Consider the following 14,906-nt stretch of genomic DNA (forward strand, 5'->3'; position numbering starts at 1 on the left):
GAGCAGATCCCCTACAGATGTCTTATCCACTACACAGGAGCAGATCCCCTACAGATGTCTTATCCACTACACAGGAGCAGATCCCTACAGATGTCTTATCCACTACACAGGAGCAGATCCCTACAGATGTCTTATCCACTACACAGGAGCAGATCCCTACAGATGTCTTATCCACTACACAGGAGCAGATCCCTACAGATGTCTTATCCACTACACAGGAGCAGATCCCTACAGATGTCTTATCCACTACACAGGAGCAGATCCCTACAGATGTCTTATCCACTACACAGGAGCAGATCCCCTACAGATGTCTTATCCACTACACAGGAGCAGATCCCTACAGATGTCTTATCCACTACACAGGAGCAGATCCCTACAGATGTCTTATCCACTACACAGGAGCAGATCCCTACAGATGTCTTATCCACTACACAGGAGCAGATCCCCTACAGATGTCTTATCCACTACACAGGAGCAGATCCCTACAGATGTCTTATCCACTACACAGGAGCAGATCCCTACAGATGTCTTATCCACTACACAGGAGCAGATCCCTACAGATGTCTTATCCACTACACAGGAGCAGATCCCCTACAGATGTCTTATCCACTACACAGGAGCAGATCCCCTACAGATGTCTTATCCACTACACAGGAGCAGATCCCTACAGATAGTCTTATCCACTACACAGGAGCAGATCCCTACAGATGTCTTATCCACTACACAGGAGCAGATCCCTACAGATGTCTTATCCACTACACAGGAGCAGATCCCTACAGATGCTCTTATCCACTACACAGGAGCAGATCCCTACAGATGTCTTATCCACTACACAGGAGCAGATCCCTACAGATGTCTTATCCACTACACAGGAGCAGATCCCTACAGATGTCTTATCCACTACACAGGAGCAGATCCCTACAGATGTCTTATCCACTACACAGGAGCAGATCCCTACAGATGTCTTATCCACTACACAGGAGCAGATCCCCTACAGATGTCTTATCCACTACACAGGAGCAGATCCCTACAGATGTCTTATCCACTACACAGGAGCAGATCCCCTACAGATGTCTTATCCACTACACAGGAGCAGATCCCCTACAGATGTCTTATCCACTACACAGGAGCAGATCCCTACAGATGTCTTATCCACTACACAGGAGCAGATCCCTACAGATATCTTATCCACTACACAGGAGCAGATCCCTACAGATGTCTTATCCACTACACAGGAGCAGATCCCCTACAGATATCTTATCCACTACACAGGAGCAGATCCCCTACAGATGTCTTATCCACTACACAGGAGCAGATCCCTACAGATATCTTATCCACTACACAGGAGCAGATCCCTACAGATGTCTTATCCACTACACAGGAGCAGATCCCCTACAGATGTCTTATCCACTACACAGGAGCAGATCCCTACAGATGTCTTATCCACTACACAGGAGCAGATCCCTACAGATGCCTTATCCACTACACAGGAGCAGATCCCCTACAGATGTCTTATCCACTACACAGGAGCAGATCCCCCTACAGATGTCTTATCTACTACACAGGAGCAGATCCCCCTACAGATGTCTTATCCACTACACAGGAGGAGATCCCTACAGATGTCTTATCCACTACACAGGAGCAGATCCCTACAGATGTCTTATCCACTACACAGGAGCAGATCCCTACAGATGTCTTATCCTCTACACAGGAGCAGATCCCTACAGATGTCTTATCCACTACACAGGAGCAGATCCCTACAGATGTCTTATCCACTACACAGGAGCAGATCCCTACAGATGTCTTATCCTCTACACAGGAGCAGATCCCCCTACAGATGTCTTATCCACTACACAGGAGCAGATCCCCTACAGATGTCTTATCCACTACACAGGAGCAGATCCCTACAGATGTCTTATCCTCTACACAGGAGCAGATCCCCCTACAGATGTCTTATCCACTACACAGGAGCAGATCCCCCTACAGATGTCTTATCCACTACACAGGAGCAGATCCCTACAGATGTCTTATCCACTACACAGGAGCAGATCCCTACAGATGTCTTATCCACTACACAGGAGCAGATCCCTACAGATGTCTTATCCACTACACAGGAGCAGATCCCCTACAGATGTCTTATCCACTACACAGGAGCAGATCCCCTACAGATGTCTTATCCACTACACAGGAGCAGATCCCTACAGATGTCTTATCCACTACACAGGAGCAGATCCCTACAGATGTCTTATCCACTACACAGGAGCAGATCCCCTACAGATGTCTTATCCACTACACAGGAGCAGATCCCTACAGATGTCTTATCCACTACACAGGAGCAGATCCCCTACAGATGTCTTATCCACTACACAGGAGCAGATCCCCTACAGATGTCTTATCCACTACACAGGAGCAGATCCCTACAGATATCTTATCCACTACACAGGAGCAGATCCCCTACAGATGTCTTATCCACTACACAGGAGCAGATCCCCTACAGATATCTTATCCTCTACACAGGAGCAGATCCCCTACAGATGTCTTATCCTCTACACAGGAGCAGATCCCTACAGATATCTTATCCTCTACACAGGAGCAGATCCCTACAGATGTCTTATCCACTACACAGGAGCAGATCCCTACAGATGCCTTATCCACTACACAGGAGCAGATCCCTACAGATGTCTTATCCACTACACAGGAGCAGATCCCTACAGATGTCTTATCCACTACACAGGAGCAGATCCCTACAGATGCCTTATCCACTACACAGGAGCAGATCCCTACAGATGTCTTATCCACTACACAGGAGCAGATCCCTACAGATGCCTTATCCACTACACAGGAGCAGATCCCTACAGATGTCTTATCCACTACACAGGAGCAGATCCCTACAGATGTCTTATCCACTACACAGGAGCAGATCCCTACAGATGTCTTATCCACTACACAGGAGCAGATCCCTACAGATGTCTTATCCACTACACAGGAGCAGATCCCTACAGATGTCTTATCCACTACACAGGAGCAGATCCCTACAGATGCCTTATCCACTACACAGGAGCAGATCCCTACAGATGCCTTATCCACTACACAGGAGCAGATCCCTACAGATGTCTTATCCACTACACAGGAGCAGATCCCTACAGATGTCTTATCCACTACACAGGAGCAGATCCCTACAGATGTCTTATCCACTACACAGGAGCAGATCCCCTACAGATGTCTTATCCACTACACAGGAGCAGATCCCCTACAGATGTCTTATCCACTACACAGGAGCAGATCCCCTACAGATGTCTTATCCACTACACAGGAGCAGATCCCTACAGATGCCTTATCCACTACACAGGAGCAGATCCCTACAGATATCTTATCCACTACACAGGAGCAGATCCCTACAGATGTCTTATCCACTACACAGGAGCAGATCCCTACAGATGTCTTATCCACTACACAGGAGCAGATCCCCTACAGATGTCTTATCCACTACACAGGAGCAGATCCCCTACAGATGTCTTATCCACTACACAGGAGCAGATCCCTACAGATGTCTTATCCTCTACACAGGAGCAGATCCCTACAGATGTCTTATCCACTACACAGGAGCAGATCCCTACAGATGCCTTATCCACTACACAGGAGCAGATCCCTACAGATGTCTTATCCTCTACACAGGAGCAGATCCCCTACAGATGTCTTATCCACTACACAGGAGCAGATCCCTACAGATGTCTTATCCTCTACACAGGAGCAGATCCCTACAGATGTCTTATCCACTACACAGGAGCAGATCCCTACAGATGTCTTATCCACTACACAGGAGCAGATCCCCTACAGATGTCTTATCCTCTACACAGGAGCAGATCCCTACAGATGTCTTATCCTCTACACAGGAGCAGATCCCTACAGATGTCTTATCCACTACACAGGAGCAGATCCCTACAGATGTCTTATCCACTACACAGGAGCAGATCCCTACAGATGTCTTATCCACTACACAGGAGCAGATCCCTACAGATGTCTTATCCACTACACAGGAGCAGATCCCTACAGATGTCTTATCCTCTACACAGGAGCAGATCCCTACAGATGTCTTATCCACTACACAGGAGCAGATCCCTACAGATGTCTTATCCACTACACAGGAGCAGATCCCCTACAGATGTCTTATCCACTACACAGGAGCAGATCCCCTACAGATGTCTTATCCTCTACACAGGAGCAGATCCCTACAGATGTCTTATCCTCTACACAGGAGCAGATCCCTACAGATGTCTTATCCTCTACACAGGAGCAGATCCCTACAGATATCTTATCCACTACACAGGAGCAGATCCCTACAGATGTCTTATCCACTACACAGGAGCAGATCCCTACAGATGTCTTATCCACTACACAGGAGCAGATCCCCTACAGATGTCTTATCCACTACACAGGAGCAGATCCCTACAGATATCTTATCCACTACACAGGAGCAGATCCCTACAGATGTCTTATCCACTACACAGGAGCAGATCCCCTACAGATGTCTTATCCACTACACAGGAGCAGATCCCTACAGATGTCTTATCCACTACACAGGAGCAGATCCCTACAGATGTCTTATCCACTACACAGGAGCAGATCCCTACAGATGTCTTATCCACTACACAGGAGCAGATCCCTACAGATGTCTTATCCACTACACAGGAGCAGATCCCTACAGATGTCTTATCCACTACACAGGAGCAGATCCCTACAGATGTCTTATCCACTACACAGGAGCAGATCCCTACAGATATCTTATCCACTACACAGGAGCAGATCCCTACAGATGTCTTATCCACTACACAGGAGCAGATCCCTACAGATGTCTTATCCACTACACAGGAGCAGATCCCTACAGATGTCTTATCCACTACACAGGAGCAGATCCCTACAGATGTCTTATCCACTACACAGGAGCAGATCCCTACAGATGTCTTATCCACTACACAGGAGCAGATCCCTACAGATGTCTTATCCACTACACAGGAGCAGATCCCTACAGATGTCTTATCCACTACACAGGAGCAGATCCCCTACAGATGTCTTATCCACTACACAGGAGCAGATCACCTACAGATATCTTATCCACTACACAGGAGCAGATCCCTACAGATGTCTTATCCACTACACAGGAGCAGATCCCCTACAGATGTCTTATCCACTACACAGGAGCAGATCCCTACAGATATCTTATCCTCTACACAGGAGCAGATCCCTACAGATGTCTTATCCACTACACAGGAGCAGATCCCTACAGATGTCTTATCCACTACACAGGAGCAGATCCCTACAGATATCTTATCCTCTACACAGGAGCAGATCACCTACAGATGTCTTATCCACTACACAGGAGCAGATCCCTACAGATGTCTTATCCACTACACAGGAGCAGATCCCCTACAGATGTCTTATCCACTACACAGGAGCAGATCACCTACAGATATCTTATCCACTACACAGGAGCAGATCCCTACAGATGTCTTATCCACTACACAGGAGCAGATCCCTACAGATGTCTTATCCTCTACACAGGAGCAGATCCCCTACAGATGTCTTATCCTCTACACAGGAGCAGATCCCTACAGATGTCTTATCCACTACACAGGAGCAGATCCCTACAGATGTCTTATCCACTACACAGGAGCAGATCCCTACAGATATCTTATCCTCTACACAGGAGCAGATCACCTACAGATGTCTTACCTGCTTCTCAGTGTTGAAGGAGTGAAAGTTGTAGTCATAGGTCAGCTCAGTACCGGCCATCATGTCCTTCAGGGCGTACAATCCAATCCGATAAACCCCGTTCACAGACCTGGGCAGTCAATCAGTAATTTATGTAATTTACTGTACAAGCCAAACGTGATAAACAAGAGTAGACCCCCGCACCCTGCTCACCACTTCTGCATTTCGCAGTTGGGATCACAGCTATGGTTGATGAATCGTGCTTCGTTGCCCATGCGGTAGCTGTCGATAACCATGCCACTGTCCAAGCTGAGGCAGTAGTGATCACTGTGGTTGTGATACTGCTCAATCATTCGGTTCCTGATTAACAGTAAGAATCTTAATGTTACTACTACTCCCATCATTCCTCTATAATGTAATACTGCCCTTGGAGACCCCGAGTTACCTGAACTCTTGCTCGCTCACCACCTCGCCCAGATACTCAATGATGAACTGTGAGGCCTTCAGCGGCTCCTTAGTGCGAATGCCCCATCCTTTGCCCTCAGCCCGGAAGCGCTCCAGGCACTGCACCCACTCATGTCTCTGGATCCGTTGGTTGGCACACTGCTCTCCACATGGACAAGTGTTGGGGGAGCACTCCGCAAAAATCATTCTAAAAGGGAAGCAGAGAGAGTTATGTAAGCACAAAGCTCTTCTTGAGAAACCCACGTGGAGCACATGACGGAAGCCCACCGGTTCAGACAGTCCTCAGCACAGCCCTGCTCTTCCATGTTCTCCGACCTCTTACAGTTACAGGTGGTGGCCTCATATCCCGACAGGGGTTTCACATCCACGTAGACATCTACAACGAGAGGTGACAACACGGAGGATGATCAGGCACACAGTAATGTAGCAATGATCAGGCACACAGCAATGTAGCAGTGATCAGGCACACAGTGCTGTAGGAGTGATCGGGCACACAGTGATGTAGTAGTGATCGGGCACACAGTGATGTACTAGTGACCAGGCACACAGTGATGTAGTAGTGATCAGGCACACAGTGATGTACTAGTGACCAGGCACACAGTGACGTAGAAGTGATCAGGCACACAGTGATGTAGTAGTGACCAGGCACACAGTAATGTACTAGTGACCAGGCACACAGTGACGTAGAAGTGATCAGGCACACAGTGATGTAGTAGTGACCAGGCACACAGTAATGTACTAGTGACCAGGCACACAGTGACGTAGAAGTGATCAGGCACACAGTGATGTAGTAGTGACCAGGCACACAGTAATGTACTAGTGACCAGGCACACAGCGACGTAGAAGTGATCAGGCACACAGTGATTTAGTAGTGACCAGGCACACAGTGATGTAGTAGTGATCAGGCACACAGTGACGTAGAAGTGACCAGGCACACAGTGATTTAGTAGTGACCAGGCACAGTGACGTAGAAGTGATCAGGCACACAGTGACGTAGCAGTGATCAGGCACACAGTGACGTAGAAGAAATCAGGCACACAGTGATTTAGTAGTGACCATGCACATATTAATGTACTAGTGATCAGGCACACAGTGATGTACTAGTGATCAGGCACACAGTGATGTACTAGTGACCAGGCACACAGTGATGTAGCAGTGATCAGGCACACAGTGATGTAGCAGTGATCAGGCACACAGTGATGTAGCAGTGATCAGGCACACAGTGATGTACTAGTGACCAGGCACACAGTGATGTACTAGTGACCAGGCACACAGTGATGTACTAGTGACCAGGCACACAGTGATGTAGCAGTGATGTAGCAGTGATCAGGCACACAGTGATGTAGCAGTGATCAGGCACACAGTGATGTACTAGTGACCAGGCACACAGTGATGTAGCAGTGACCATGCACATATTAATGTAGCAGTGACCAGGCACACAGTTATGTACTAGTGATCAGGCACACAGTGATGTAGCAGTGACCAGGCACACAGTGATGTAGCAGTGATGTAGCAGTGATCAGGCACACAGTGATGTAGCAGTGATCAGGCACACAGTGATGTACTAGTGACCAGGCACACAGTGATGTAGCAGTGACCATGCACATATTAATGTAGCAGTGACCAGGCACACAGTTATGTACTAGTGATCAGGCACACAGTGATGTAGCAGTGACCATGCACATATTAATGTAGAAGTAGTGCGGTGGGAAGAACAGAAACTCAGGCACTGCGATACTAAGCTGGGCGAGTAGAGGTGGACATGCAGCAACTGAACTATGTCTTGGTAGACTGTAGCGGTGGTGCTCAGCTGTGACACGGAAATATAATGTAGCAAGAAGACAAGAGACAATGGACGGCACTCACCATGCAGGTAACTTCTTTATTTAGCCAGGCATCGGGTGTAATACACAGCCGGGGGAGGCGTGGGGAAGGGAGGACGCCGGGACAATTGTTTTGTGCGCCTCGCGCACTTTTGGGACATCACGGCTCTCATTTATGGAGCCGGCGCCGCAGGTTGCTAAGTGACGCACAGCGTCAGCGAGTCACGTGACGGTCACGAGACCAACAGGTCGCCTGTGTAAACAATGGTCACGCGACAGTCACATGATCCACGACATAACATAGCCATAAACAAAGGGGAAAGAACCAACGGGAAGTACTGCTGACCATGAACAAAGAACAAATAAAGTAAGTGCATAATCATAAAGAAGCACTGTATTCATTCCTGTCATTAAGACCCAGTGCTCCCACCGCACCGAGTTTCGCGGTCCAGCGGGCCTCCTTCCTGAGAAGGATGCGGGCGCGATCGCCCCCGAACTCGGGTGGGGGCACTCTCTCTAAGCCACAAAATTTCAAACCATCACAGTTACCAGAATGTACCTCATTCATATGTTGGATAAGACGGGGTGCCCCAGAGCCGGTTCTAACAGAGCGGACATGCTCTTGGAACCGGATCTGGAGCTGCCTAACAGTCCTTCCAACATAGAATCTGCCACATGGGCAGACAAGGGCGTAAACAGTGAATGGAGTCCTACAAGTTATTAAATCATGTACATGGTGGAGACAACCTCCCAGTTGGATGTGATTACCGGGGAGCATGTGTGCACAGTGTGGTAAAGTGCCACATGGGTGATTTCCTGAAGGAAACCTACTGGAAAGCCAGTTACGTTTAAGCTGTGGGGCTTTTTTACTCTGGCTGGATTTTTTTTTAGTGTCACCGAGGGTGACATTTTTCCTAAAGGTAATCAGGGGGGGGGGGGGGGGGGGGACTGGCTAGTAGCATCAGACAAATCGTTGTCCGACTCCAACAAGAACCAGTTGCGGCGGATGGCACTAGCCACATTGTGGTTCATGTTGGAGTTGGCCAACGAGAAAGTAAACCGTTTTACACTTTCCTTTGCTTGGGGGTTCTTCATTAATACATTTTTTGGTCTTATTGTAATGCCTAATTGTAGCCTGCCTCTACTATACTAGAGGGATATTGGCGCTGTCTAAGTCTAGTTTTCAAATCGTTGGCCTGTGCTTCAAATGCTTTGGGGGTCACTGTTAATTCGCTTTAGGCGAAGGAACTAAGAATAAGGTATGCTTCTTTTGATGTGAGGGGGGGGTGGGAGCTCTGGAAGTGAAGCAAAGTGTTGCGTGCAGTGGCTTTGCGGAACCCTTCGGTGACTAGATTGCCATCTGACACACGAAGCTTCACATCCAGAAACCCGAGCTCCTCACCCCCCGAACACTGCAGTGAAAAGCATGTTCTCAGTATTACCCTGGTTAAGGTAGGTGACAAATTCAAGGAAGCGGGCTTCTCTAGAGTCCCAGATGACAAGCACATCATCGACGTACCTGCAAAAAAATCTAATACCCTGATGAAGGGGTTAGAAGGGGAGAAGACATAGCGGCGTTCAAAGACGGCTAAGAACAGATTGGCATAAGTACAGGAGACCGGCGTGCCCATAGCAGTGCCGGTCTCCTGTCTATACCAATCATCACTGTCTCTGAACTCATTATGGAGTTAAAATGAACCTCAGTGCCTCACACAAAAAAGAAATGAAATCCTCCGATTTCTCGGTTTCCGATAGAAACTCTCTTATAGTCTGTATACCCGCATCGTGAGGGATGCGAGTATACAGGCTTTCGACGTCCCCAGACGCCAGTCTGTATGAGGGCTGGAACTCAAAATCACATAATTGTGTAAGCAAGTCACCAGTGTCTTTTATGTAAGTAGAGGTACTAACCAACAGTGGTTTAAGAAGCCACTCAATATAGTGGGATAGGTGTTCAGTCGCAGAGCCGATCCCCGCCACAATAGGGCGTCGGCTCTGCGACTTATGGACTTTAGGTAGGTAATACCACTCAGGGTGGGATGGAGCAGCAGGGAACAATTTCTCTGCTGTTTTCTGGGAAATTAACCCTTGCTCACTACTACACCGCAGAAATGTTTTCAATTGCTTCATGTTTTTTTCTAGGGGGTTAGACGGAAGAAGACGATAGGTAGAGGAATCCCCTAACAAACGCTTCTTTTCTTGTTCATAGGCCTCAGTGGTCAACACGACTGTGCTACCCCCCTTATCGGCCTTGACGATTTTAAGATCTGGCCTAGATTTGAACCATTTCATAGCTCTCTGTTCCCCCTCCGATAGGTTGCTCACAGTGGGTGGGTAAACCAAGGCCTTCACATCCCTGCAAACGGCCCGGGTAAAGAGGTCAATAGGACTTCCTGCCGGGGGTTGGAGGGGAAAATCTTTAAGGGTTACCGCCCCTAAAAGGAGATATCCCATCGGGGGGGGGGGGGGGGGAAGGGAGTGTCTCGGTGTCATTTGCTAATACGCATAAAGTGTCTAAGATTAGCCTATCTTGTGGGGTAATGTTCAATATGGGTGAAAACCCTAGTGGACCTATGTAAGCTGGTGTCTCGGCTTCCCCAAGGACTGTAGAACTGGTGGTTGCTGGTGATTTATTGTACAATTTATGTAAACCCATTTTTCTTGTGGACTTGTACTGGTCCACTTCAAATTGGGTATAATCGAACGGTTGGCATAAGCCAAAATTCAACCCTTTAGAAAGGAGTGACATGCACTCGTCTGTAAGGGGAACGTCAGTGAGGTTCCGTCAACAGAGTTTCCTCTACTCCCTCCAAGTGACCTCTTTTCGTTTCACTGGGAGTCCTGGACCGCTTCTTCTTTCCTCTGCCCCTCCTGATCTTCCTCCTAAAGGGGTAGGACCGCAGGGATGAGAAGCACGGCTAGTTTGGGAATCGTCTGACTGGGTAGCATCCGACTCAGAAGTTCAATAATCCGGAGGTTGTCTCCTTGGATTTTTGCGTCGGCGACCCTGAAAGTTCTTCGGCCTTCTATTTTGGCGTTTGGTGTTCCAAGTAAAGATTTGTGCGCTATCGTAATCCGCCTTATCCATCATGAATTTTTCCCGCTTCCGTTCTTTAATGTCAGCCTGGGTGACCAACAATTTTTTGTCATGAAAAAAGCAGCGGCAGCTGACTCATTCACTCTAGTCTTGTATTCAGTTTTGGTTTTACATAACTCCACTGTAGTTGCGGCATGGTCTGCCTGACTCTTTTTTTAAGACTAGTCTGTTGAGGTTGTTGGCATGTACCATGTGGGCGAGTTCCCATTCTCTGAAGAACTCTGGATCATCCTGGTACTGAGAAGGGGGTTTAAACATTCTTAAGCCCCTTGGAGCTCTGGCACTAGTCAAATATGACTGTAATGAATTAGTGGTCCAGAACAGGCGACACTCTTTATCCGCTAAGCTGGTAATGCGGTGCTCAAGTGTTCTGACTCCCATGATGGTAAGCTGGTCCTTGGTGTTACAAGCCAGAAAATAGTCCTCCGCTTCCTCTCTCCCAGCCTGCATGCCTGGTTCAGGTACATGTTCTGTGCTATGTGTGTCCATATCCATGTAAACAAGGGGTCCACCAACAGCTTCTCTAACGCGTGCTCAGGAGGGAAGAACGGAAACTCCGGCACTGCGAGACTAAGGTGGCGGTAGCGGTGGTGCTCAGCCGTGACACGGAAATACAATGTAGCAAGAAGACAAGAGACAATGGAGAGAGAGTTCCCCCACCCGAGTTCGGTGGCGATCACGCCCACATCCTTCTCAGGAAGGAGGCCCGCTGGATCGCGAAACTCGGTGCGGTGGGAGCACTGGGTCTTAATGACAGGAATGAATACAGTGCTTCTTTATGATTATGCACTTACTTTATTTGTTCTTTGTTCATGGTCAGCAGTACTTCCCGTTGGTTCTTTCCCCTTTGTTTATCGCTATGTTATGACGCGGATCATGTGACGGTCGCGTGACCATTGTTTACACAGGCTGCTAAGTGACCTGTTGGTCTCACTGTCACGTGACTCGCTGACGCTGTGCGTCACATAGCAACCTGCCGCGCCGGCTCCATAAATGAGAGCCGTGACGTCCCAGGCTGTGTATCCGGTTTGAAAAAGTGCGCGAGGCGCATGAAACAATTGTCCCGGCGTCCTCCCTTCCCCACGCCTCCCCCGGCTGTGTATTACACCTGATGCCTGGCTGAATAAAGAAGTTACCTGCATGGTGAGTGCCGTCCATTGTCTCTTGTCTTCTTGCTACATTAATGTAGAAGTGATCATGCACACAATGATGTAGCAGTGACCGGGCAGACAGTAAAGTAGAAGTTATCACGCACACAGTGATGTAGAGGATCATGCACACAGTGATATAGTAGTTACCAGGCACACAGTGATATAGTAGTTACCAGGCACACAGTGATGTAGTAGTGACCAGGCACACAGTGATGTAGAGGATCATGCACACAGTGATATAGTAGTTACCAGGCACACAGTGATATAGTAGTTACCAGGCACACAGTGATATAGTAGTTACCAGGCACACAGTGATGTAGTAGTGATCATGCCCACAGTGATGTAGTAGTGACCAGGCCCACAGTGATGTAGTAGTGATCAAGCCCACAGTGATGTAGAAGTGATCAGGCACACAGTGATATAGTAGTGATCAGGCACACAGTGATGTAGAAGTGACCAGGCACACAGTGATGTAGTAGTGACCAGGCCCACAGTGATGTAGTAGTGACCAGGCCCACAGTGATGTAGTAGTGACCAGGCCCACAGTGATGTAGTAGTGACCAGGCCCACAGTGATGTAGTAGTGATCATGCCCACAGTGATGTAGTAGTGATCATGCCCACAGTGATGTAGTAGTGATCATGCCCACAGTGATGTAGAAGTGACCAGGCACACAGTGATGTAGTAGTGATCAGGCACAGTGATGTAGTAGTGACCAGGCACACAGTGATGTAGTAGTGACCATGCACACAGTGATGTAGTAGTGACCATGCACACAGTGATGTAGTAGTGATCAGGCACACAGTGATGTAGTAGTGATCAGGCACACAGTGATGTAGTAGTGATCAGGCACACAGTGATGTAGTAGTGATCAGGCACACAGTGATGTAGTAGTGACCAGGCACACAGTGATGTAGTAGTGACCAGGCACACAGTGATGTAGTAGTGACCAGGCACACAGTGATGTAGTAGTGACCAGGCACACAGTGATGTAGTAGTGACCAGGCACACAGTGATGTAGTAGTGACCAGGCACACAGTGATGTAGGAGTGACCAGGCACACAGTGATGTAGGAGTGACCAGGCACACAGTGATGTAGGAGTGACCAGGCACACAGTGATGTAGGAGTGACCAGGCACACAGTGATGTAGGAGTGACCAGGCACACAGTGATGTAGGAGTGACCAGGCACACAGTGATGTAGGAGTGACCAGGCACACAGTGATGTAGGAGTGACCAGGCACACAGTGATGTAGGAGTGACCAGGCACACAGTGATGTAGGAGTGATCAGGCACACAGTGATGTAGGAGTGATCAGGCACACAGTGATGCAGTTTGATTAGGCTCACAGTAATTTAGCAGTGATGTAGAAGTGATCAGGCACCCAGTGATGTAGAAGTGATCAGGCACACAGTGATGTAGCGGTGATCAAGCACACAGTGATGTAGCGGTGATCAAGCACACAGTGATGTAGCGGTGATCAAGCACACAGTGATGTAGCGGTGATTAAGCACACAGTGATGTAGCGGTGATCAAGCACACAGTGATGTAGTAGTGATCAAGCACACAGTCATTTGGCAGTGATGTAGTAGTGATCAGGCACACAGAGATGTAACAGTGCGGTGGGGGGGTGGAAAGGATAAGGATGGTGCACACTTACTGGAACGTATCTTCTTGTAGAGTGGAACATCTGGCTTCTTGTACAACTACAAGAGAACATGGGGACATGTAAGCGAGCGCAGGTCAAAAGTGACCCCCCCCCAAGGCCCCTCACCCCCCTAAGGAACTTACCTGATTATGCTTCCACTGCCACAGAATGTCATACGGCAGCTGAAAGTCACTCCGCTTGTGTCGCAGATACTTCCCTAAAACACAAGAGCAGACACCATGTTGGTCCCAACAGTGATGGCTGCCATCCACCTCTACCATTCAGCAGTCTCATCGTGGGCCTGGATAAGGCCGGGGAAGGAAATATTAAGCTTCCGAGTGATTCCCACTTTGCCCTGAGTTAAGACATCTCAGTTCTTGGCAGGTTCCAGGAAACAGCTCTATGTGCTGGGAATCGGCATTTTCTGGGATGACCTCACTGACTATAACAAAGGGCTCATTGAGCAGAGGTGGAAGAGTGCCAGGGGAGCACACAGCCGATACTCTCATCAGACACCCGCAACCCAGAATAGAAAGTGCGAGCAGCTGCACCGGGACCAGGGCTGGAGTCTGCCCCTAACTGCTTGAGAAGAGATGGGCCACACCGTAAGGATGAGCTGCAATGTGTGCCATGACAACACTCACCGATGTGTATAGGAGCCGGCAGGAGCCCGTATTCATGCTCACGGGGGATGTACTCCAGCTTCTCCTTCTTCAGCTGCATCAGGCGACTCTTTGGGCTGCAGAACAAGGAAAGAAGACATTAGAAGTAACACACTGAAGCGCCACATCAGAAGTTTAAAGAACTTTGATGGAAAATGGCAGCTACAGTCCAAGAAAAAAAAACAATTTACACAGCTGACTGACACAGTGATAAAGAGGATCTGTCACTATGAGATCAAGACATATCCAGGACTGACACAGTGATAAAGAGGACTTGTCACTATGAGATCAAGTCATATCCAGGACTGACACAGTGATAAAGAGGACCTGTCACTATGAGATCAAGACATATC

General features: G+C 48.4%; 1 protein-coding gene across 5 annotated transcripts in view; it reads right to left on the minus strand.

The window, feature by feature from the left end:
• ASH1L (ASH1 like histone lysine methyltransferase) overlaps positions 1–14,906 on the minus strand; it is a 120,156-nt gene that overhangs the window by 27,654 nt on the left and 77,596 nt on the right. For all 5 annotated transcript variants that reach the window (XM_056554522.1, XM_056554524.1, XM_056554525.1 and 2 more), the window contains exons 7-13: positions 14,536–14,630; positions 14,035–14,108; positions 13,904–13,949; positions 6,442–6,550; positions 6,155–6,361; positions 5,923–6,069; positions 5,731–5,839 (exon numbers count right to left, since the gene is read on the minus strand). In XM_056554522.1, the coding sequence (XP_056410497.1) occupies positions 5,731–5,839; positions 5,923–6,069; positions 6,155–6,361; positions 6,442–6,550; positions 13,904–13,949; positions 14,035–14,108; positions 14,536–14,630 (787 nt within the window). The remainder of the gene's footprint in view (positions 1–5,730; positions 5,840–5,922; positions 6,070–6,154; positions 6,362–6,441; positions 6,551–13,903; positions 13,950–14,034; positions 14,109–14,535; positions 14,631–14,906) is intronic.

This window comes from Hyla sarda, unplaced genomic scaffold (assembly GCF_029499605.1).
Source record: "Hyla sarda isolate aHylSar1 unplaced genomic scaffold, aHylSar1.hap1 scaffold_778, whole genome shotgun sequence".
Lineage (NCBI taxonomy): Eukaryota > Metazoa > Chordata > Amphibia > Anura > Hylidae > Hyla > Hyla sarda.